This window comes from Gymnogyps californianus, chromosome 19, assembly GCF_018139145.2.
Source record: "Gymnogyps californianus isolate 813 chromosome 19, ASM1813914v2, whole genome shotgun sequence".
Taxonomy (NCBI): domain Eukaryota; kingdom Metazoa; phylum Chordata; class Aves; order Accipitriformes; family Cathartidae; genus Gymnogyps; species Gymnogyps californianus.
Window position 1 is genome coordinate 6988968 of NC_059489.1, and position 25325 is coordinate 7014292.

At 50.0% G+C, this 25325-nt stretch overlaps 1 protein-coding gene across 1 annotated transcript in view; it reads right to left on the reverse strand.

The window, feature by feature from the left end:
- CACNA1G (calcium voltage-gated channel subunit alpha1 G) overlaps positions 1-25325 on the reverse strand; it is a 149667-nt gene that overhangs the window by 52094 nt on the left and 72248 nt on the right. The window contains exons 11-18 of the mRNA XM_050908465.1: positions 14346-14497; positions 13627-13812; positions 12369-12483; positions 11501-11656; positions 7095-7163; positions 6160-6186; positions 4187-4280; positions 2798-3588 (exon numbers count right to left, since the gene is read on the reverse strand). Of these exons, the coding sequence (XP_050764422.1) occupies positions 2798-3588; positions 4187-4280; positions 6160-6186; positions 7095-7163; positions 11501-11656; positions 12369-12483; positions 13627-13812; positions 14346-14497 (1590 nt within the window). The remainder of the gene's footprint in view (positions 1-2797; positions 3589-4186; positions 4281-6159; positions 6187-7094; positions 7164-11500; positions 11657-12368; positions 12484-13626; positions 13813-14345; positions 14498-25325) is intronic.

Consider the following 25325-nt stretch of genomic DNA (forward strand, 5'->3'; position numbering starts at 1 on the left):
CATTAAAAGATGACTGATGCACTCCTCGGAGTAAGGGAGAGGCTTAGATTTATAAAAGATTTATTATAAGGATTGGGGGGAACTGCTGAAAAACGCTCTGTGAGTGGCAACGGACATCCAGGCAAGCTGGAAGCTGCACGGAGGCACTCGGGACCTGATTATTTAATTATAAACATGCAGCAGGGGCAGGCTGAGAGGGTTTGGGGAGCAGCTGGACTGCGCACCACCGAAAAAAAGCGCAATAGGCAAAGGGGAAAAGAGCTGCAATTGCAACGTGCAATGAGGTTTTGGGGAGGAGGGGACACATTTGGTTGCAGATTCAATATTTCCCTCACTCTCTGCTCTGAGCACTCAGCAATTTGGGTAGGAAAGCACCCAAAAGCATCCAAAATCCAGCAGATGTGAACAACAAAGACCTCGCAGCAGATCCCTGATCTCAGTCACAGCCACGTGAACCCAACCAGGCAGCAGGTCGCTCTCTACATGAAGTTTCTCCTTGTGTGCATTCATGCAATGAAGAACAGATTTCAGTCCTCTGATTTTATACTTCTGTGGAGAAGAGCTATAGGGGCCTGATTCTGGCCCCTCAGAGGGATGTAAATTCAGAATAAACTCATTGAAGGCAGCGGAGCGGCACTAATATAACGGGAGCCTGGGAGATCCAAACGAAGCCTTTGCACTTCCTTTTATTTCTGCGCAGAGGCAATCAAAACCAGCCAGCAAGGAGAGATGTGAAGCTTTGTTGCAGAAGGGCATATTTAGGATTACTTTGATCTGAATAACAGTTGAGTTCTTTTCTTCTTTTGTTGGTGGGGGAGTTTTGAATTTTATTTTTTCCATTTAAAAAATAATTACTTTTATTGTGACTTTGTCAAGGCTAATTTAGGGGCAAAGCATCCCCCCAAACGTCAGGAGGGAATCACAAAGGGAAGCTCCGCAACCTGGGGGCTCATTTCGCTAATCTAAGCAATATTTTCCGATCCATCTGGTTTAGTGATTTGCAGTGAAGACGTATTTCAGAGCATGGGGAAAGGCACCAGCCAGAGGCGGATGTCCCAGTTGTGGCTATACCATGGGCTGGGGCACAATTTATTTACCCTATTTTGCCTATTCTTTCCCTAGGCATTTGCTTCTGGCCACTGCTTGGGAGAGGACTGAGGGACCTTTGGTCTAACCCTACGTGGCCAAACCTCGGCACACAGAAGACGACGTTTGGTTTACGCTAAAAGCAGCTGCTGTAATAAAGATTAAAAACGTGCATCTTATTCAACAGCCTGTCGTCAGCACTGGCTGGGGCTGGGGAGAACGGGAGAGGAGGGACATGTCCCATCACACGATGTCCAGCGCAAGGGGGGCTGCTGCCTTCTGGTCTTGTGGGGGGAAAGGAAGGGACCTGTGGGATGTTTGGACCAGGTGAGCTAGAAAAAGCAGCAGATGTTGGAGCAGGAAAAAAAATCCCTAGCTAGCGATAAAGAGCATGGTCTCTTGATCACTTTTAATAGTGCTTTTTCCAAAAATAATTACTGCTCCTTTTCTTAAAAATTCAATTTATTTTATGGAGGTTAAAAACCAGATTAAGACAATCAGTAAAAATCCCAGGCTGAGGATCCATGCTGGAGATGTAATGGGATAATGGCTTTTTTTAAAGGCAATTCACAGCTGAGTGACTCCATTCTGCCAGCACTAACTCTCTTTCTCCTCCTGTTCCTTCTCTGGAGTCACCGCTGCCTTTCGCATCCTTCACATGCTCCAAATTCCATTTTCATTCAACAAACTCAGTGAAATACAGTAAAATCACGTCCACAAGCTTTCCTGTTCTCAGTACCGCCCTGGTTACCATCACGTGGCTCTACCCAAAACCCAGCCGCTTCACCAACAGAAACAGAGTTACCCCCTAGGCATGACACACCAGACCATCACATTTTTAAGCCTGAGAACAAGGTAAACCGAAACAAAGAGGTAACCTGGGAAGAGCAGGAAACACCCCAAAACTGTCCTGGGGACATCCCGACGCACATGTGACAGCCGGGACTGCGGGCATCCCGCTGCCCAGCTCAAGCCCCTCTCTGCCAGCCATGCAAAAAAACCTTGGAAAAGCAGCCAAATTCCTTTTATTCCCTTAAGATACAAACATCTACGTGGAAAAGAGCCAGGGACCCTCATCCCTTCCCTGTGCTTGCAGCCCTTTTAGCTAGTATTTCCTAAATGGCACTTTTCAGGCCTGTGAAAGAGAGATGCTTATTGGCCTAATGCCTCTTCACATGGGAATTAATGTAAAGCCTTTGAAATTACCACCGTCTCTAGGGAACTAATGCAGCCATGGGAATGGGGGGCCAAACCCTGCCCTTCCGTTGCCTGTTGATGTCAATAGAAATTGCCTACTGCTGTGCGTGGGGGCAGAAAGCTGAATAATGGTTGGAGAGCGGGGAAAGTTACTTGTTTTTTAAAAACAAACTAACAAAAAAACCCAGAAAAGCATATATTTCCAAGAGATAGCCTTCGCTCTGCACCTTTTAATGGAACCTGGGGAGCTTTGCCCTGACGTCTCCATCATGAACCATCTGATACTGCACTGAAATATTTAATATGCTGCCAACCCCATTTTTGATGGCATCCACAGCCCAGAGACCTTCTGGTGCTCTTCTGGGTGACTCTCAGTCTGGTCTGGTGGTGACAGTGAGACCTCATCCCTGCAACAGGCCATTGCTTCGCACCCACTTGTGCCCTCCTGAGACAGGTACAAGCATCGCTTTGACAAGGAAAAAAAGCCCAAAATGAGCGCTTGGCATTTCCTTACCATGTTGCCTTCATCGTCGCAGTCATCACCGTCCTGTTGGGGGTCATCCAGGTGGAGCTGGTGCAGCAGCAGACCCGGAGAGGTCTTCCCGTTACAGTCCTGGTGCTCGGAGGCAGAGGTTCGGCTGCTGTGCATGCTGCTGGTCCGGTACAGGGAAGGCACCTGCAGGGTATCCTGGAGGTCGAAGGAGCCTTTTGTTTCCAGTGACTCCATGCGATGAGGCAAAGAGCCGTTGAAGCTGCCAGCCCGGCTGGAGCGCTCCTCGTCCGAGCTCTCCCCTTCCTCTGAGCTCTCCTTCCCCTCCCCGGAGAGGAGGGATCTGCGCTCGCTGCTCTGACCCCGACGCTTGAGGCTGGGGGCCCGGCCGATGCTGTTCCAGCTGGAGCGGCGGCTGTTCCAGCTGCTGCTGGCGCGCCAGGGGCTGTGCGGGGAGCTGCGGGCGCTGGGCTGCGGGAAGGACAGGGAGGACAGGGAGAACATCAGCCCCGTGCCACCCGCCCCACACCAGGCTGCTGCTGCGCCAGCTGGGGCGGATGGATGGACGGACAGCCCCGCAAGCCCAACGGACACACGCTGAGCATCCACAGGAGGAGGTGATGCGAGTACCGGGGACTTGAGCTCGTAGGCGGCGGGGTCCATGGAGACGCCGCTGGCCCGGCGGGACTCGTAGCCCTGCGCTGCGTCTCCGAAGATGGCGCTTTTGGGCATGGGCATCGGCGTGGCAGCGGTGTGTATGATGAGCGGTGGGGTCAGGCTCTTCTTCAGCTCCGGGTGGTCGCTCAGGGCCATCACTAGAAGATACAAGTGGGTTTTAGGTGTCACACCTCAAGGAGCACATCTACAACCTGCCCTCGGGCAGGCAAAGCAGCTGCACAGGGATGGGTCTCCTCCAAGCATCAGGAGGATGGGGGCCAAAAAGCCCTTCTGGAGAGCTGAGAGCCCATCCCTCAGCCTGGCAGGGGAGCAGGGGGATGTAAATCAGGAATGGGATCAGGTGCCAACGAGAGAGGAGAGCAGATGCAGACTGTTGTCTGCTGCCCCTCAACCCTCCAACCAACACCTGCCAGCTCCAACCCTGGCAACCTCCTTGCCCATGCTGGGCTCCCTACATCCTCCTTCCCCACGGCTCCTCCGCCTGGGCCCCTGCAGAGAGACCCCAAAAGCCCAGACCTCGGGCTCAGCGGGGAGATTATGGCCTGAACGCCATCACATCTGTCTCTGCATTCCACGATCCCACCCCACGCCGCACGCCTGCTGGCCTCGGTCGAGCCTGCCATGGCTTGGACTACGCCGTTCTCTCTAGTAGGGCTCTTCCCTTTGGGACACATTGTTTTCACAGCAAAGTGAGGTTTCTGCAAAAGGGCCCGTCCTCCCAGGGTTGTTACTCACAGGCTGGATTCGACAAGATCTTCTTAAGTCCTCCCTCCTCTTCCAGGCTGCGGGGAAAGAGATCCCCCTCGGAATCGGACTTGGAAGCATCACCCTGGAGCAAAACAGAGGGCTTCAGCAAGGAGGGCGAAGGGCTGCAGTGCACGGACACCCCTCGGAAAAAACGGATTCCCGTCTCCAACATCACACCTACAGATCCACTGAATTTTGTACCACGATGCAACATCACCTTTCACAAAATGACGCATGCACGTATTTATACCACAGACTAATTAACCTCCTACGAGGAAGACAGACTGCCTCTGGCTCCAAATGTGGTCCCAGAAAAGGATCAGAAAAAAACCCTATTGCTTAGGTTTTGCTGCTGGAATTGCACACTGGGCAAATGTTAGGGAAGGACAGATATCTGATGAGCAATTTTGGGACAAAAATTGACCCTACTCATCTCTCTTAATTTATACATTATGGCTTAAAAGTCCCTGTGCGTGGCTCTTTCTAGTGATGCTTCGATGAAGCAATCCACGGTTCAGAAGGGGCACAAGGGACCCCGACTTTCCAACGCAGCTAATGGGCACATGTCGATGGACGCCCCACCAGCGCAGAGGATCCAGGTGGCAGAACCTGATGACGACCGCCATGGGTGGCCGTTCCCCTCCCAGCTGCAACACACAACAGAAGCAGAAGTTTTGGTGATTTACGCTGTATCATTTTGGGGATTTAAATTCCGCTGTATCATTTTGAATGCCGGGGGTCAAGCAAGAGCTGTCCGCTTTGATATGGGCCCGTCCTCGGGAGGAGAGAGAAGAGGTTTACCATTGCTCGCAGTGTGGTGCCCGGGCTCTTGCTCAGTCTTGTGGCACGATTAGGGACATCCCTGTGCGTCCCACTGATTCTGTCCATTGGCACTGCAGAAAGGCGCTTAGGGTGTGGTATAGTCAAGATACACCCGACGGGCAATGGTGCTCGCCAGAACGATACCCATCCAAAAGAGGAGGATTCACGGCTGAAACCACTGCTCTGGCAAAGGGCACCAAGCCCCGTCGCGATGTACATTGGGAGGGAGGAGAGGTAGGAAGGGAGGGAGGATGCTGGGATGAGAGAAGCCAAGCAGACCCTCACTTCAGCTGGGACAAACCAGGAGCCCCAGAAAACCCCACCAAGGCTAAGCTGCACCCCCAGGAGCCCTGGCCAGCGCTGCGGAGGTTTGGTGCTTGGGTACCTGTTGGTTGTTAAAATGCAGAGGGGCCCCAGCGTGGGACTGGAGGATGAGACGGCATCCGACACAAGGTCCAGTGCCCTGCGCCTCTTTCTTTGGCAAAACCCCAGAGGGATGAGCCCTAATAGTTCCCCATGGGGTCACTAAACAGTTAAGGGGATTTTTTCCAGGCAGACTGGACACTCTCAGACACAGGTTTTTAAGGCAAAAGAGAGCGTGATGTGAAGTGTTGGCTCAAAACTTCCCCTCCTGAGGATCTAGGACTTCTGTGCTATTCAGGGAAGCTCATCCTGCAGGACGCAGGCTGGGAAGGTCAGGAATGCACCTTGCAAGGGGGAGCAGTAACGTCAGGCTGGCCTGAACTTCGCTGGAGTCAAAAACCGTGTCTCTGTATGAACAGGGGCTCCAGCTGGCTCCAGGTACGCTCCCCACGCAGGCTCCCAGCTCAGCCTGTCAGTAGGCCTGCCAGGAATTACTCATTCTCCCTAATGGGTTATTAAAAAGGAATAAATAACAGGAAGAATTTTATGTGATTTGTATTCCTGGAGTGCTCTTTAATAGCCCAAAGGAAAGTTTTAGGGTGCACAATGAGATGCATGCCAAGATGGAAAAGCCGAGCTACGTGGGGACTTCCCACCCCCTTCCCCAGCACCAAACCCCACGTCTGGAGGGCAGAAAGCATCCCCTCCAAAACACCACGTGCCAGACTCAGTATGGTGCAGGCAAGCATCTCGCAGCCGGGGCTGCTGCCCGTTACCTGTTCTTGCACTCCCAGTTTGCCTTTCTGGATAGAAAAGGGGTTATGAGAGAACAGGGAGTTAAAATCCTTTTGGGAAATGAGGGTACGTCAAGATGGACCAGACGGTACAACGGCTAAAGCAGCCTGTACCGAAGGGGACTGACACACTGGGATACGATGGGAAAGGGCTTTTGTGCTGAGGGAAAAGCCAGACTTCTTGGAAAGGACAGAAAGGGAAGGGAGTGGGAAAGAGAAAGATGAAGTCGGCAGAAGAGTAACGTTTGGGATGTTGCTGCACTTCAGAAATCCACAGCTTCCTCAGACCTGAATGGGATGATTTCACATCCTGACCTGTGCTGTAACGTGGCATCTCACCGGCAATCCCAGCATCCCGGCCAGCCTTTCTGGGACACACCACAGCGCAGCTGCCGCCATCCTACCCTGTCCTGCCAAGCACAGGGCTCCCCCACAGACGTGTCCACAAACAGCCTTGATTCCAGGTCCCTTCACTCCCAGGCACCTTCCTCTGCCTGCGTGATGGAGGGAGCGCTTGGTGGGCACACTCAGCAATCAGCATGACCATCTGCATCCCTAGGGAGGTCCCCGGGATGTGACTGTGCTGTGGAGGGGCTGCGACAGCCCCGCGGAGAGCCTTCTCCAGGCCAGGCATCCGGAAAGGGGTCATCGAGAGCCAGGGCTGGAGCCACGTCAGCCACCCCGAAAGCACCCACCTTAATTTACCTGGCTCCCCCAGAGAAGGAAGGGACTTAAAATCAAGGCTGACTCGACAATGAGGACAACAAAAAGGAAAGAAAAAACAAAACCACCCCCAAAACACCCAAACAAACCCCAAAAGAATGACAGCTACTACAATGAGAACAGCACCATGGCGTGTGACCAGGCACCACAAGAGAGACAACCACGGTGGGCGGCGGGATGTGCTGTGTACGTACCCCCGACGAGTCGACAGGCAGCTGAATACAGCTTAACTGCCCACTCGCGTCTTCTCGCTTGGAGATCTCCTGAAGGAGAAACGGGGGGAGGGAGGGGGGAGGAAGGGGAAGGGGGGGGTTCAATTTTCACAGTTTGAACAGCAGGACTGAATGGGCGATCAAAACACACATGAGAAAAGGCAGGGAAGGAGAGGGGAGGGGGAGAAGGGCAGCGTGCGGCCGCGATGGAGAGCCGGGCTCGGACACCCACTCCACTCGGCGCAGGGAAGGGGTGGAAGATCTCACATGGAGCGAAGCCCTTCGAAGGGACCAGCCTTACCTTTAAATTAAGTGTTTCAAACAGAGCTTGCTTCAGTTCCTAAGTGATAATTGTGCTAATGAAACACCAGCTAATTATTGAAAACATGATTATATTTTTTTTTGCAGCTGCATAATAGGATCTTTATTTATTACACCTTCGTTAAGCAGCAATGGAGGCTTTTAATGAATGTTTGATTAACACAATATCAGTCCTCTTACAGCCAGGTGAAATACCCAATTTAAGGAGATTCACCAGAATCTGCTGTGAGTTCAGATTCGTCCTCACCCCTGTTAGTGGAGACATCCGTTTAAATCGGCAGGGTGCCCAAACGCAGCAGGGGTCTGCGGGCAGGGGGGCACAGCCCCATCCTGGGGGGCTTTGCCACACGAGTGGCCCCAGCATCTCTTCACAGCACCAGAAGTCAGTCTTTCCCTACCCACTTGGAAAGCACACGTCATTTTTCACCTTGTTGTGTTTCCCCTTCCTCAGGGGTGGCTCTCCCAACGCTCCTCGGCACGTTCCGGCAGCACGGCCGTGCCTGGTCCCATCCCGCAGGGCTGTGGGAGGTTACGTGCTGCGGCAGGAGGGCACAGGTTGTCCCACCGGCTTAATTTCTTGCCTACAGGGCAATGGATCTTTCCTCCGGTTGCTACCTGGGATGCAAAACTCCTCCCACTCTAGGCTGGGATGAAGAGTTTAAGAAAGACTGATCAAGCTTTGGGATCTGGATGTCTGGACAATGGTGTCTTGCTAGCGACGTAATGGACACTTAATTGAAAGTCTTTGGTTGTAACAGAGAGACATGGAAAAGCCATCGAAAGAGAAAACATGGAAACACTTTTCCTTCAGAAGGAAAATCCCACTGAAACCAAGAGGAATGCAAAAGGTAAGGGATGCAAGAAAAACACCATCCAAAATCCCTACTGAGGGAGAAGGGACCGTTCCCTCTGGTTGAAGTCCAGAAGAAGTCCAAGTCCATATTTCTCCAAGGATGCTACATCCAGGGAGCAGGTAACGTCCTGCAGAGGAAAGGATGGAGGGGCTGGAGGACCTGGGGTGCCAGGGAGGGAGACGGGCACAAAGGAGGGGAAGGAACAAACCCATGAGCGAGGACTGCCGGGGACAAGGGGACACGAAACCAGGAGGATTGCCAATGGAAGAATACACTTTGGAGATAATATTATTGGGAAGTCCCTCAGGAGAGGAACTTTATGCCTGACAAAGAGGAGTCATTGCTTGCTTCAGAGAGAAGTCCCCAGGGCAGGGACCCAAGAGGTCAGGCAGCAACTTCAAATTAGCAGCTCGATCAAACGGAGTCCCCTGCTCACCTTCCCCGCACCAACGCCAGGCTTGAGTTAAATCAGGGAACGCACGGTCAAAAATAACCACGTTGCATAAAGTCCTGCATGCGCCTCTCGCAAGAGAGAAGTAGGTTACCAAATAAAAAGAAAGAAGGGGGGGAAAAAAAAGGAAACTCAACTCTGCAAAATATATTGCTCTGTATTTAAAGTTTGGAACAGGTCCTTTTTGTTTCTCAACTGCTTATATACATCTGCTGCCTAGCAACTGAGGCTGCAAAGCCATGCACTAAAATTAACGAGGTGCTTGCAGATTGAGGAAAGGCACTCAAGGACCAGGGAGATAAAGGCAGCAGTCCCGGGATTGTGTTTCAGCCCAGAAATCTGAAGGAGAATGGAAAAAAAAAAAAAACAACAAAAACCAAACCCAAACCCCAAACCACCCAACTCAGAAGAAGGGTCAAGTGCAATCACAGGAGGGAGACGCTGGGGTTTGTTTACAGTGCGAGATGATCTCTCTATTAATTCTGCTTAGGAGAGGATCCTTTGTGTGCTGGCTAGCAAAAACCAGAACGAGATCTATTTGCAAAGCTACACACCAGCAAAGCTGAATAAACATCAACCAGCAAGGCCAGACCTGGCTCCTGACCTCCAGCAGACATTTGCTCCCCATCTGTTGCGGGAAACTTGGGTTGAGCTGAGGGATCTCTTGATCCCATTGCAATTTACTGGAAGAATGTGGAGAACTCAGAATAACAGTGACGTGGAAGGAGGATTATTATTAAAATGCCATCATCAAAGCCTGAGATATAAAATAGCACTGTAATCAGAGTCACAAATTATAGAAATCTGGTGCGAGTTCATTGAAATTGCCATGGTTGGGCAGAATTGGCCAGAGAGGGTTTGATCTTTGGAGGCTGCGCTGGATCCTGGTCCCTGCACTCACCTCTCAGTTACCGGTGCGAGCATCCCTGGCTTCAGGCTGTCTCAGTGCTTTCCTGAATCAGAAGTTACTCCCTGATTTACACTGCACTTAAAGCACATTTGCAGCTTATGTGGAAATCCTGGAGCTGGCTTGGACCAGCCCAGCACTGCCCCGGCAGAGGAGAAGCAGGGGCAGGTGATGGGGCAGCCCTGCTGCAAAAACCAGCCGAAAGCAAGTTTGGGGGGTGCTGCAGGCGGTTCCCCTGACTCCAGAGAAGACGTAACCTCAAGGACAGAGTTACTGGAATAAAATTGCAACGCATTAAGCCAGGGCATGAATTTACAGGGAGTTACGCCATAGTACCAGCCGGCCGCAAAGCGAGTGCGGGATAAATTGCTGCCCAGGGAAACAGGCGCGCGGCGGCTGGGTGTGCGGGAGCGGGAGCATGCTGGCGGGCAAGCACGGGGATGCTCTAGCATGAAAAACCGGGCTGAGCCAAGGACCAGAGGTGTCAGCCTCCCTCGAGGACCAGGGGTTGGAAAAGGGGCTGCTGCGTTTAAAGGCTGCATCCTTTTCGCTAAGGAGCGGGTGCAGCAGGTGATCTCCCACTTCGGCGACCTTCAGAGAATCAATTTGCTAGACTGAACAGACAAAGGTTTGGTTTTGAAGCTGTCATCACAACCAGACAAGAAGCTTTTTACCTCTTCTTGCTTGGGCAAGGGAACATTGTGCTATTCAGGAGAACCTGGCAGTGACCTTCCCTTCGGCTGAATGGTGGGGGGGATTTACAGACAGAAACAGCTACAACAATAACAATTAAAAAAGAAAAGCACCAACATGGAGAGAGACGATACAAAAAATTAAAAATATTTCTTCTTGCTATCTCCTGGTACAACTCCATTAATTTAACTCTAAACTGTGCTCCAAAAATAACAATAATAAAAACAGTTCTGTGCATAGCTGTTTATAGGGTGGTAGGATATTACGATACACAAACAACAAATCTCAAATAATATTTAGTCACCCCAGAATGCTTATAAAAATCAGAGATAGCGTGTAAAAGCACAGCCTATGCAAACAGATCCCAGTGAGCAGTTCTAGGTTATATTTACCTCTCCAACCCCCTGGGCAGGGTGTAAAGGTCCCCTCCCCTTACTGATGGTCTTGGACAGTCAGACAATTTTTGCAGAGAGCGGGTGGGCATCGCAGGTCCCCCACTCTGGGGACCAGGTGACATGCTCACTCGCTGCGAGCTGGACAGTTGGGAACGCAGTAGGGTAAAAAAAAGAGATTGAGTTCAAACCTAAGTGCCCCCCTGCCCTTCCACGAAAACCTCCAGCAATCCGGGATGTCTCATGGAAGTTCCCAGCCTGAGGAAGCAGATGGCAGAGACCAGAACTCATGTACTTTAAAATGTGCAGAGCATTGCAGGGCTGGATGCAGGAAGAGCTCCGTGAACGCGTACCATCAAAAAAGAGAATTGTGTCACTAATCTTTTCCCAGCCTGAGTAAGTTTTCAGGAGGGGCTTTTAATCAGGCTGACAAACACGGTGAGAACTGTTTCAAAGACACTGTCATAGCAGCGATCCCATCTGCAGTGCCTGACTCACCGCTGAATTCTCACTCCTGCATTAATGCTAACAATGCTTTTCATTTAAACCCTTCGTCTAGAGGGCTTGCTGTATTAAATTGCACCGTGGCTAAGAAAAAGAAGAAATAAAAAAATTTTAAAAAAAATAGAAAGACAACCTAATATTTCCCCCCATTTTTTTCATGTACCACTCTTGTAAATGTATTGCTGTCCATCTCAGAAATCAAATTCCAGGATCTGGAGGCCCTGAAACTTTAGAAGAAAGCAAAGGCACGAGCATGAGGACATTACCTCTGTCTGGAAACCCTCTACCAGGATGGCCACCAGCAGGTTAAAGAGAACGTAATTCCCAAACGTCATGAGAGCAATGAAGTAGAGAGCAGCCCAGGAGGAGGTTGATGCCATGCCATTGTAGAGGACCTTGTTCCAGTCTTCCTGCGTCAAAATCTGCAGAGGAAGGGTATCAGAAAAATGGAGGATTGTGTGCCGTCTTCCCCAAGCCTGGCTGAGTATCTGTGCTCTGGATAGGCCAAATGAGCATCTCACTTCTGGGGTATCCACCATAGCCATAACCATAGGAGGAAAAATCTGGCCCAAACCATCTTCTGAGCCAGAGAAGAGACAGGACCAAAGCAACTGTGACTCCCATGCTACCGGTAAGGACCCTGCCCAAAGTGCCCCGACTCCCACCCGCACCAAGGGACACGTTCAGCCGTAAGGGAGTGCAACGTCGTGTGGTCGGACCTTTCCTTTGGTCGGCCAGAGCAGCTAAAAGTCCTTCATAGATCCCGCAGTTAGAGAGCTCAGAGCTGCTAGAACAGAAAACTGCACATATCAATTATGGGCTTAAACCAGATTCTGTTCTTCATCAAAATATCACTGCAAATGGTCCTGATCTCCTCCTCTCCATCTCCACCCTCTACACTTACTTTCACCCACCCAATGCAAGAGCCTCCTGCCTCAGCAGCCCCTCCTCATTAGCTTTCTGATTTATTCTGGAAAACAGCCTGAAAACCCCTGCATTCCTGCACTTGTGGTTTTGGGTCCTCTCCCTTCCATGGCAAGGAGCTTCACTAAGCTCTGTCAGATGCTTTGGAAAACAACCCCAGCCCTCACAGCCTCAAAACGCACATGAGTTGCGGCATTTTCCATTTTTTACCTGGAAAACGGTGACGATGGCCCAGAGCAAGGAGTCAAAGTTCTTCCTGTCGGGCAGCGTGTCGCCATCTCGCTCCGAAGCAAACTTACAGCCAAAGAGGTGCATCCCCAGGATGCTGCACAGGAGGGAAAGCAGGGGCTCAACAAGAGGACCACAGTACAAACCAGGAATCATACAGCAGGGCTGACTGTCTCCTGATTTCACCTGGGCAATTCTTTTTATCTTTTTTTAAAAAAAAAGATTAATCAGTCATTCACTGAAAAACACACCTCAAGATCATGTAAATCAGTTGTGAATTTGGGTCAAATCTGTCAAAAAATTTAAACCAAGAAGTATGCCCGGTCCTTATTCTGCCTTTTTTTTTTTTTTTAAAGTCAAAACATTGTGTTTCAACATTTTCTAAACAAAATGTTTTGACTTTCTGTTTTGCAATGACACATTTTCAGCAAAATATGCTTAAATTGAATTAGGAAGACAAAGAGGGTTTCTGTGAAATGCCTGAATGAGACATATCAGGGGACCCAAAACAGCTTTTTCAATTTTGACAAGAAAACAGAATACCTTTCATTTTAGACTGATACTAAAAGAATAATTTGTTTTCCCCTGCTCTCAGCCAGTAACCTGAATAATGAAATTATTTACAGCTCTACTGAGCACCACAGCTGCAAATGGTGGTTTTGGAGTGAAACATCTCACTGGGAGAAGGGACATTATTCCATGGAAGAGACCGGCTTTCTTCAGCCTTCCCAGTGCCTGGATTGCTGGAACACCAGAGTTGGCTGTTACAAGGAGACAGGCTCTTCCCAAAATCTAGACCAAAATCCAAAAATTCGGAGCTACATCAAGCCTATTTCTAACATTTCCACTTCTCAGAAGAAGAGGCCATGCAAGAGCACAAGCACCACCACGGCTGACTTTATTTTAGGAACATCGCCCTCTCCTTGGCAATATTTTTAGCACCAGGCTTTCTGCTAGTCGGTAAGTAATGGGACCACTGTCTTGGGGTGATGTCAAGGAATCATCCAGCTGAAAGATTTTCCTTGTAAATCATCTTGCAAAGACAGATGTCTCATTTGGCCAGAGTTAAGAGAATTTAGGCAGGGCAGCAAGCCACTGCCAGCGCTGGCCAGTGATGCTGTTCCTGGGACCCTTCAGCTCAGCCATGTCCTGGTGTGGACTCTTACATCTCCTCACCTTGCTGTGGGATCCCACCTAAAAAGCCAGAGCAACCTCAGGACGGGGAATTGGAAGTGCTCACCTAAAGATGAAGATGAAGAGCATCAGCAACATGCAGAATGTGGCCACGTTGTCCATGGTCTTCATGAGGACTACAAGCTGGCGCTGGAGGGCTGGCATGAAGCGGACCAGCTTCAAAACTCGCATGAGCCGAAAGGTCCGCAGGACCGAGAGCCCCCCACCTTGCTGGCCCACTATCTCCCACACGCTGAGGGAGGAAAAAAGGTCATTGCAGGATGAGAAGACAAAGCCTAACGCAAAGGTATGGAGGAGAGGAAGCAAAGGGAGGGTGAAATTCAGAGAAAAGAGGGACGGAAAGCAGGCAGAGATGCACTGCCAATGCCCCCAGTGAGCTGGACTCCATCCAGGCTTGCAAAGAGCAGAGCCCCACTAGTGTGTCAAAAACACGCCTGCAAATCAGTGGCTGCAGCTGCAGCGGCAATTACAGCCTTTGCACATGCCAAAAAGCCAGAGAGCTACTTAATCGGGCAGTGGTTGTACCATTTGGATCCTAGATTTTCCCAGGACATTGGGACTGATAGCGTTCTGCTTGGGCCTCTCTCTAAAATGACCATAAAATAACCCCAAGATATATATTAGCGATTGTGTCTAAGTGCATTAATGTACAGCAGAGAAGTATAAAGTGTCACAGGAAGGTATTTATGCCCACTCTCCATTACTTTCTGTTTAATTAAACAGCCAAATGAGGGGAAACACACAAAGCAAGCTCTAGGTTTGTACCTAATCACCACGATGATCCCATCAAAGATGTTGTATGGATTCTTAATGTAGCCAAAAGGACCATAAACAAGGACTTTCAACAGCATCTCCAGGGCAAAGAGGCTTGTGAAGACTATGTTGCTGATCTCCAGGGCGTTGGTAAGTTCCTCTGGCTGGGGAAAGAGGAGGAGGAAGGGAGACAGTAAGCAGCACAGCTCCATATCCAAAATTACACCTGGAAATACAACAAGCCCCGATACCGCAAGTGTAAGAATACCGATGCTAATGGTGTAGCGAGGAAATGGCAATAGCTCGCTCAAAGCCCAGGAGAGAGAAGAAAAATACTATCAGAGTATTTAAGGTTTATACACCTGTTGTAAATTGAGCAGACAAATCCAGACATGGACTTCAGGTTAATCGCAGCTTTAGTACCACCTCAGGAGGTTTATGCAGAAGTGGCATATACCGAGTCTTAACGCTTTCAAATCCTCCAAACCAATTCGCCTTATGCAGAAGGGAAAGTCGGACCGTTTTCTCACATAAATATCCTTTTAGGGCCTGTCTTTATATTTAGTATCTCATCAAAAGATTTACGCTAAGATTTTTCAAAAGCAGAGATTTGAGGTGATACAACTGGAACGGCTCAAAAAACCTCATTATCAGGAGGCCCCAAATACTGCTACTGAGGAAGGGCCCAATCCTGGCATTCCAGACTGGCAATCTAAAAACAGAGGTATGACAAAACCTTAACAAACAGACTTCCAGTAATCTTAGACCTAAATTAATACCTTTCATGTTTTTCTAGCGTATTTCACAGAGGGTTCCCAACAATGCCTGCAGACACCCAGCGCTGCGCTTTCCTCGACAGGTGGGCGGGCATTATTGGAAAACATACGGCAGAAGACAAAAATCGGTGGCGTAGTCTGTTTAGGATCAGTCAGTGGCAAAGACAGGAGCAGAATCTGCAGTACCAGATCCCTTCTCCCCATTTAACCCCAACACACGGCCACAACTGCATGTTTCTACTTAAAGGCTTCATTAAAATCAGGAGCCGCCGTCCTGCTGGCAGATAGCCGCGGGGTCGTGTCGGCAATGCCGAGGTGCCCCACAGGGCAGTGGGCTGGCACAGTTCACCAAATACCTTACCCATACCGGGTGCTGGATTCCTCTTAGAGGTAGTTCGGCACTTAACTCAGATATTTTTCTGAATCCCCATGCGTAACCACCCGCGGCTTTAGATGCCTGAACATCGTGGTGGGTTACAGCCAGATGTGCAGGTTCCCGGCAGCTACACCATGAGCAGAAGCCAACATGCAACGCCTGCTGTTGACTGCTCCCACCACTTACGTGAAACACCTTCATGGCTGGCCAAAAACTTCCTACAACAGACCAGGAGCTGCCACGCCACGGCACACGCTGTGGCACAAGCTGTAGGCTTTGACAAGAGGTGACCCAACCCCAACCCAACACCATGGAAGCCAGGAGAGGGAATGGCTCAGGGGCAGGGTCAACACTTGATCAACCATGTTTCAGAGCCCCAAGAAACTACAGCGACCAAAGGCTTCACAGATATATGCCGGCATATAAACAGATAAATCCATGTGGGCATTCAACTCTTTCTTTCTCAGGGTTGAAGTCTCCAGGCACAGCTGGCCAAGCCCTTGCAGCTCAAGTTCCTCCAACCCAGTGCGACGGTAGATGGGGACCAAAACTGGTCTGATGTTATCTCAGCATGGTAGTGTAATCCCTGGGGACTTGCACTGATACCAGTGGGAGCTTGTGATGACACAGCAATGGCTACAGGATAGCAAAGGGGGAAACAGCAGCATTGAAAAGAAAAAGTAATAAGAAAAAAAAGGGGGTGTTGAACACTTCCTATACCTCAAACATCCTTGCTGAGGAACGGATCCCTTGGCTAGAGTTTGCCAAACACACCGGACATACAGCCCAAATCACCTCCTTGCTGATCTAGAGCTAAAATACAAATGCTCCAGCTCCTAATATTAAACGCAGCCCTGGTTTAAAATCATATACCTGTGGGAACACTCAGACACAAAGTAATAAATAGGCCGAGAACTTATATGTCAAGCTACACCTCAGGACAATCTCAAATAGCTGAAAGTCTACATTAGTCACAAAAAAAAATGCCAACTCATTCATGAGTGCCCCAGCGCCAAGGCAGGCTGCGCTGTTATTACCGCAGCGATACTGCTGGGGAGGAAACGTGTTCCTGGAAGCTTTCCTTCTCATCCATCAGCACCACTAACCCAGGCCCCGAAGGCTGGTTTCCACCCTCTGTTCCTGCTCTGCGACCGCGCTGCCAAATCTAACTAGCCCCGCAGGCACAACCCAGTTAAGTCCCTCGATGCATGAGCGGCGCCCAGCATCTCCCGCAGCCGCGGCATCCCTTCCCCATGGGGGCTAACATGGAAAACCCAACCAGCCCCGGCAGGGATGTGGTGTTAATAGCGTGGATTAATGAAACTTTGCGCTTCGCGAGCACCTTCTGGTTGGAGATGTTATCGGGATGTATAAATCTGGATGGAAGGCACTGGCAGGGCACAGCTGGGTGATGTGGGCAGTCACAGGGGGAGCAGCGCTTACGCTGCAACTCTCCAGAACCCCCAGCACCCACTGGAAGGGCCGTGACCCCCCCAACCCATGAAACATCCCTCCCAGCCCACCAGAGCCCCAAATACCCCTGGCACTGGCACAGGAGGGCTATGGGTCAGCCCGTGCAGCATGGGGATACTCAGCACCCGCAGCAGCGCTGGATCCATCCATCTCCCCCTGCTTCACCCCTAAAAAAGCCACCTGGCCCCCCACTCCTCCTCCACACGCTCTTTTCCACTTCCCTCGCAGGAAATGGGTTTTATTATCCGAGACATTGGGTGCCCACAATAAAAATGAAGAGTGGGATCTCCTGAACCAGAGGTGAGAATTAATAGCCAAAAATCTAAGATTAATGGCCAAAAGGGGTTGAAAGAGGAAGGGAAAACTTCCCTTTCACCCAGCCAGGAGAAGAGGAGGGTCTCCAGGGCAGCCTGGAGCTCTGCCAGGGGAGGGTGAGGCAAGTACCTGCTGGAAGCACACCGCAACCAGACCCGGCTGAAATCGAGGAGTTATTTTGCTTTGGGAAACAACACATCCATAATCAGTTGAGACGGGGTGATGTGAATTGCTCGGAGGATTTTTGCAGCCGGCTGTGGAGCGCTCTCCCCCAGGCCCCTCACTCCCGCTCAGGGGGGTCCCCAGGGCAGCTCATGAGCCCCCTGCAACAGCTCCGCGTCCCTTTCGAGGCGCACATCGCTGCAGCCAGTCTGTGGGGCACTCGCCCGGACCCCTGCCACAAGCACCACCGGGAAATGTTTATAAAAATAGAGGTGGGCTGAGATTGTGATCCTGCCCAAGGGGATCACAGCTAGGCAGCGGGGATTCAAACACTTCTGAGAATGCCAGCTACGGGATTTCCATGCAGCCATGGGTGCGTATAGATAATAAGACTGTTTATAAGATGCTTCTGCTCTAGAGAAATCACAAACATGTCTGAGACATCATTACAATACAGCAGGAAAGTGGCTTTTCTCTCCTGTGGGAATTGAAATTGTCATCCCATCCCAAACAGGAATGCAGAGTTTCAGAACTGATGAACTGAAACACTTTGTGCCCAAAATTTTGAAGGCTCTCCCTCCATTTCAGTCCCTATTCCCTTATCAATTTGCTCTGTACTGTAAATCAACTGAAATTAAAAAACATAAATAAAAGTCAGCTTGAAGAACATGGAACTTTTTGTTCCCCAACTGTTCAAATGGAGATTTCAAATATCTCAGACAACGTATTTCAATAATTTTTTTTTTTTAAGCCAGTTCACTGAAACTGCTCCCCTCCTACAAACAGCTTCAAGCTTGATAAACTACCATTTTCTGACAATAACTGCCTAATCAAAACAATATTGACCAGCTCTAGACATGATGTACCTGAGAGAGTCACCAGCTCCTGGCACACAACCAGCTCCACGGGTCCTCACCAGGCGTGGAGGAAAAGAGCCGGTAAAATCAAGCAGCTTTTCCCTCTGAGGGCCACAACACAGCAGCCAGGGGAGGTAGCATCCTTCCTGGGACTAAATGATATATTTGGAAAACAAGCCCCTCTGGGACCCCCCCTGGAAAGGGCATTTTGCAGGGAAGCACAGCCTGAGGTGCAGATCCTAGGGTTTCTTTTGCAGCACAAAGCCTCCTGCCCACCACCTGAATTACAGCACATCTGCCACAGCCTCAGCTTCTCCATTAAAAGAAGAGTCTGCTAATTCTCTCATCAGTAGCAGCAGTGACTAATTAAAAGGAAAGCATCCTATGATTAAATGAGCAACACCCAGAAAGAGCAAGATACAAGCGCGATTCAGCTGTGGCACGAAACACCAGCTCTTCTGATGAGTCTTTGGTAAATACTGAATTTTGTTTCCAGGACACCTCGCCTTGCTGGACACACAGACGTGGTGTCCTGGATAAATCATTCCCTGTTAGCTCTCTGTTTGTGTAGTGTCGATTTGTTGATGTACCAAACAGCACATTGACAAGCTCTGGCAGCACATAAAATAGGAGCAGACAGCGCAGCATCTCTCATAAACACCACGCGGCAAATGAAGGCAGCAGGGAGGAGGCGAGCCACGGGCGCCCGTCCAGACATAACCCTGCCTGGCAGGGTGCAAACCGTGGTGGCGAGGAGGGGATGCTCTCTGCACCCTGCCTGGAGGTTTCAGGCAGGGCTGCCTGGCACCAAGCAGGGCACTGCCGTGGGGGACAGGAGGAGGCAAGGGAAGATGTCCTCAGGTACTAAATGTTGCCTCGAGAGGTATCTCAGAGCTGAACCAGCGCCTTGTCCTTTTTCAGCATTCAGAAATACGCTGTAATGCAGTTCTTTCTTTTTTTTTTTTTTCTTTTTTTAAACTGAGTAGAAGCTCACGAGCGAGGTTTCTGATGGCAGAAGGGACGTGCTCCATTTCCATCTGGGCACGAGACAGTGGCACATGCTACTCCTTCCTGTGCCCGGGGCTCCAAGGTGTCTGCTGAGCAAGCGAGGCTGCAGGCAACGAGTGGGGAAAAAGGTGAGGACAGGGGCTGGGGTCATTAAAAGCGCAAGCCCTGAGGGCTGTGTTCCCCAATTCCTGAAAGACAAGCCCTGCTGCATAATGAAGTGCAACCAAGTGCCCTGGCAGACGGTGCACAGAGCTTACAAGGCTTCTACTCCTCCCTTCCTCCAGCCATGATCCGTATAAGGCACAGGCATGGCACGGGCTCTTCATCATCATCAGACTTGCAGCCAGCACCGTGGGGATGTCCGGCATGGATCTGTCCATTCCCATTTCCCCCTTGCCCAGGCAGCGAGGTCCAGGCTGCGGCCAAGCCTGGTCTTGCCCAGCCCCTGCCCCCGGGGATGTCAGCACAGAAGAGCAGAAGCACCCCAGGGTCTTTCCTCTCTATCTTGCTAACAATAAAATAAAACAGAAAAAACGCTCTGTCTTGCCACAGCACAGAGGGAGGGATGGGGTGACGGGCCAGGAGGCGGATTCCTCCTGATCCCGAGGGCTCCGCTTCTGCGAGCAGATCCAGAAGACCACGAAAACTTCTAACCCATTCAAATGGCTGCAGGATAAAACCCTTCTGAAATCATTACCATGGCAACTAAGGAAAAATAACACAGAAAGAAAATACCGACCTCAGCTATTTCACAGGAAACACCAACAACATTTTACTGACTCATCACTTGCAGATTTTTAATATATATACATAAGAAAAAAATCAAACGGGTCACACAAAGACGCGATTTTCAACCTGTCACCGCTCCATTAAGATTGTCTCCACCCTCCGCATGGGTACAGACACGCACCAGGTCCACCTCGAAACAGGAGCCAGACCACAAGTCCTCGGGCAAAACGCAAGGCATTCTGATGAACGGAAGCAGCTATTAATTAACAAAATGAGGTGCCCTTTTTTTGCCCTCTCCCACACCCAATTCCCCACCATTTATAGCTCACGGCTGTGTCCTCAGTCAACCAACGAGCCTTCTCCATGCCCTGCCCTCATCGCACCCACATTATTCCTCCTGCCTTGGTGCACCCGCTGAGCCACGGCCATCCGAAAACCCATTTTGGTTCCCTTCGGTAAATACAGCTCCTCTTAGCTCCAGAGCCGCTTGCTACTTTATAAATAGAAACTCAATCCACACATATTTTCAGCCATGACATTCGTTGTCTTTGGGGCTCCTTAAAAGGCATCAGGCTTTAGCTATTGTCCTGGGTCCAGCAGCACGAACCTGAGCCATGCTTAATCAGAGCCCGACAGACCGATAGGCTTTCTCCACTCATCCTTTGCCAAATTGGTTAAAGAAAACAATTCAGAAAGTAGCAGGATTGCAGTGGTTTTTGCTCTGCTCCTCCTGGGGCTGGAGACATGGAAAGGGCAGCGTGCTTGCTGCTCGGTGGGCTGGAGGAGGACTGCTGGGAAGTTCAGGATTTATAGGCATTTATTAAAAGGAAATGACTTTGACAGACAAGCGAACAAGTCCAGTTTCATCCCATCACCACATGGGAAAGGAGGATTTTGTTACGGGCTGAATGGAGGCTGAATATTTCATGCCACGGCAAGTAATGCTGTAAGAAAGGGAGGAAAGCAGCTTTCATTTCGGAGAAATCGGAGCTGTCTGCACAGGAGGGACTCCCCTTCCACCACCGCTGCCTATCTCCTCACCTTCCACCCGTTCTTCCCCGTTCCAGTCAACAAATGTCCCTTCCCACCCCACACCTGCAGAAGGAAGGAGCTGAGTCCCATGGACATGGCACCTTCTGGTGCAAGACCTTCCTCTCCACCACATCCTTGTTGAGCAACAGCCATGGCCAACAACCAAATTCCCTGGCCCCGACTGCCTGTACGGGGCCGTGTCCCCATGCACCTCTGCCTCCTGTCCACCCAGAGCCCGGGGTGCAAATGAGAGGACGAGCCCCGAGCACAATGGACAACCTCATCAACCAACCCTGAAGGGACCTGCCATGAACTATCCCTGCCCAGGACCACAAACAGGACCTGCAGACCATGCTCTCCTCCCCCAAGCCCTGGGGCTGGGCTCTCTTTACCACTCTCAGGAGGCACAGCAGATATTCTTGCCTAAACTCCTTATCTCTCTCAGCTTGAGATTTCTGGATAAATATTATCCCAGAAAATGCAAGAAAAACATGAACTGGCTCATCCCTCTGCCCAGGTTTCGAAGGAGCTTAAGCTGAACAAAAGCTGCATTTCCACTTGGTCACACCTTGTAAGTACTTGAGATTTAAATCCCGCTATTTCTAGTTAATCTAAACCAAGTTTGAAACTTATCTCCCCATTAGTACTTGAGAAGGTACCAGGGGGAGGGAGGAAATAAAAAAAGAGAAAGTAAAACGCTGTCTCTGTACGGCTCCTGCACAGTTCTGCTGAACCTGGGTTTCTGATGCTGGTAACACTCTCTCTAATGCTGACAGACGTCCACAGGGGAAAAGCTGGTCGTTTCCTAACATCAGCAAAAAACCAATTATAACAAAGAGCTGAAATCCAGCAGAGATGAGGGACGGAGTGCTCGGCTCCTGTCCCCGCTCCCGCTGGGGGCTGAGCAGGGTGGGAAGGGGCTCTGCGAGGACACGGGTGGCAGCAGGGCAGAGTCATGGGCACCAACAGCATAGACCAATGTCTACCAGGAGAACTGGGGAAAAAAATGGACTGATCCCTGGAAATCACCAACAATCAGCAATCAGGAGTGCTTACAGATGAAAGCATTTGCTGGTGCAAGCTGAGGATGCTCCAGAAGCTCTAGCTGAGTTTGCTGGCTCCCACTCAAGGGGAACAACCACAATAATCAAAGAAGGAGCAGAGAGAAATGCCCGGCTATCTGCAGAGAGCAGCGATTTTTCATCCGCGCAGGGATGAAGCGAGTTTCAAAAGCACACATCATTTTCCCATTTCACTGAGCTGGAGTCTCTTCTCAGCGCTGCCTGAGCAGAGATAACAGGAGGGTACGGATGGCAGCTGAAACAACAGCTGTAATGATAGGATCTAAGGCAGCCCTAGTATTTCCAGCCTCTGAACTAAATTAACAGGAAAGGATTGACACTTATGGCTCCCCATCCAGGGAGCTGAAGAAAACTTTAGTAGATGTCAAGGAATCCACATAAGCTCATCCCTAAAGCATGCAGAGAACTGAATTATCTGATAAAAACCCCATACACTTTCCAGTTGCATGAAATCTCATTTAATTTTCAAATCATTCAGTCTCCAGAATCAGGATAAAGTCTGCTTTATAGGCACAGCCCATTTTTTTAATGACTATGAGGGCTGTGGCACCCCTGTATTTTGCATGGCACTCTGGAACAGCTTCATGAGTGTGTCAATTAAAACATGCGAGTTCCTACAAGACCTCATAAACTCTTCCAATCACTGAGGAGTGGAAGAACTCCTGGGGTCCATAAAAAGAATTACGCCCGATAACAGAGAGCTGGTTTTGAAGTCAGTGATCCTAGTGATTAACAGCTCTGATGACTTCCATTAGCGTTGACTTGACTCCTCCAGTCTCCAACAACAAACCATTAATAAGAGTAACTTCTGCTTAAGCAGGAGCTAACTGAATACAGCATGTGCAAATCTATAGGGCACCTCATTTTCCTACCATGGTAGTGCCCTATGCAGCTGTAGCACTGAGAAATTAAGCTGACACTAGCTACAAGCCCGGCGTTGGGCAAAGCCAGCAGACGCCGAGGGAGGGAAAGCCTCACTGCGCTGCCAAAGCTTTGATCACTTGGCTAAGAGTAGCTGGCACAGGGCTGGAGAGATGTGTAATGGAGATAAATAGAGACATGGGATATGCACCAAAGTGGAAGTGGAGATACCTCTAGGAAGAGAAGACGGCGCGTGAGCACAGGACCTTGCAAGCTCCCGGGAAGAGCCTGGGACAGACGGAGGTTGTCTGGGGAAAGGCTGTCTCATTGATTTAAGGGATGCATGCACACGCGTAAGTGCCCTCCTGAATCAAAGCCTAATGACTCAGATTAATATGGGGAAGCATCAAATTAGAAATTTCACCACAGACAAAAGTTGGGCTGTACTATTAAGGCCATGGTTGGAGTAAAGCAGCCAGGGTGCAGGGTTAAGGGGGCACGGCACCGTTTGGCATCTGTGTGTGATGCAGAGAGCCCCTGGTGCAGCACCAGCTGCTGCCTGGATATGGGATGGGTCTTTGAGTCCCTGCACTCGCAGGAAAAAATTCAAGAGAGATGCAAGAGATACCAAAAATATTTTACAAAAGAAGGATTCCCTTTCTTTCTGAGCTGGAGGCCTGACACAAATCCACACACATGAAAGAAGGCAAAATTTAGATGTCCTGGATTGACCTCACATGGAGCCGCAGAGGTTGGAGGGGACACAGTGTTGCCCAGGACTGCCCTATGCAGCCAGACAAGGGCGAGCCGGGCAGCACGCACCCTGCGAGCTGCAGCTCATCCCTAGATCCTCCACAGCTTCCTCGGGAGGTGAACAAAGACTTGGCAAGGTCTCATTTTGGCACATAGGAACATCAAAGGAGCCACCTCCACGTGCCCGACAAACCTGCAGCTGCCCTCCACCACTCCTGCAGCCAGCAGCAAAACATTCAACTTGGCTTGAAACTGGTGGAGATTAGGATGCTCTTGACCACCAAGTCCTGGGAGTAAAGTGCTTCTGATCCCCAAAACACCCTTATTTCTTGAGGCAGTGCTCACAAATGGATCCAGACCTGCTGCCCTCCAGCCTGCCCAGGAATTTGGACACTAGCACAGACTCAAGCACCCCAAGACCTGAGGCACCAACCTGCCAGATGCCCACTGTCCAGCTCCGTTACACCACTTCTCCATAGAGCAATCAAATTTTCCTCACACATGGAGAAATCAATCAGTGGGTGTCACGACAGCTAATAATTTTCAGTTACCTTCTTCCCTGCACACTGAATTCAAGCAGAAGCAGAAGTACATAAAAACCATTTGGGTGACTATTATAAATGCTTGAACCTGGAGCCTAATGGTTCTTCCACGCCGGCAGGTTTTCTAATGCTGCTGCAGTTACTGACCCTTCACCTCTCCTCTCGATCATCCTGGATACCTGAAAATTTCACGTCCTCTGACGCTGATTAGGAAGACTCCCATGTTCTCCAGCCTCGACTGTTTACATAAATAGACACTTTAATGCATTTTGCCAGCAAGCTTTCCTTTCATGCTTTGGCACAGATGGTTGACATTTCCATGCCGCAGCGGCTATTAGATCCTAATGTTACCAGTGACAACTTTACATCATCTGTACCATGTACACTGCGGGTCCCTGCAGCGGGATGCACTAGGAATTCAGCTTCAGACACTAGCATGGGCTGAAGCTGCTCCTGCCTTCTGCAGATGGAGTTTACACACCTTGGTTCGTGGCACTGCTGCTTTTTGGATTCCTACAACACCTTGCTGTAGCTGGGAGTACTCCACCAGTTATGCTCAAGCTAGAGGGATGTCAGGCATCGCCTCTTCCCACTTCCTTGAAGAATTGCCTCCCATGGATGATGAGCTTTACTCCTTGGGTGCTATCCCAAAGAGTCATTCACCTGTCATCTCTCCAATTTGCTTTTAAGAATTAACAAAAGGTTCTTTACAGGTCTGAACCAATTTCCTCTTCCTTCCTTCAGAGACACCAGAGTTTTGGACCACTCTAGATCCAAGTCCCCACAAGCTCCAACCATGGATTTGAACCGACTGCAGCTTTGGGGAGGCCAGTGCAGGACTCTCCAGTCTCTTGTTATGTTAACAATGGCAAAACACTGCAGAGGCGGCGGCTGAAATTCAAGCACTATTTAAACAAATGAATATGTAGGGTATAGTTCAGACAAGGAAAATCGGAACAGCCAGGCAGCTCAATGCGAACCAGATTTTAAAAACAAAAACAAAACCCCAAAGCCCTTCCTCAAGGA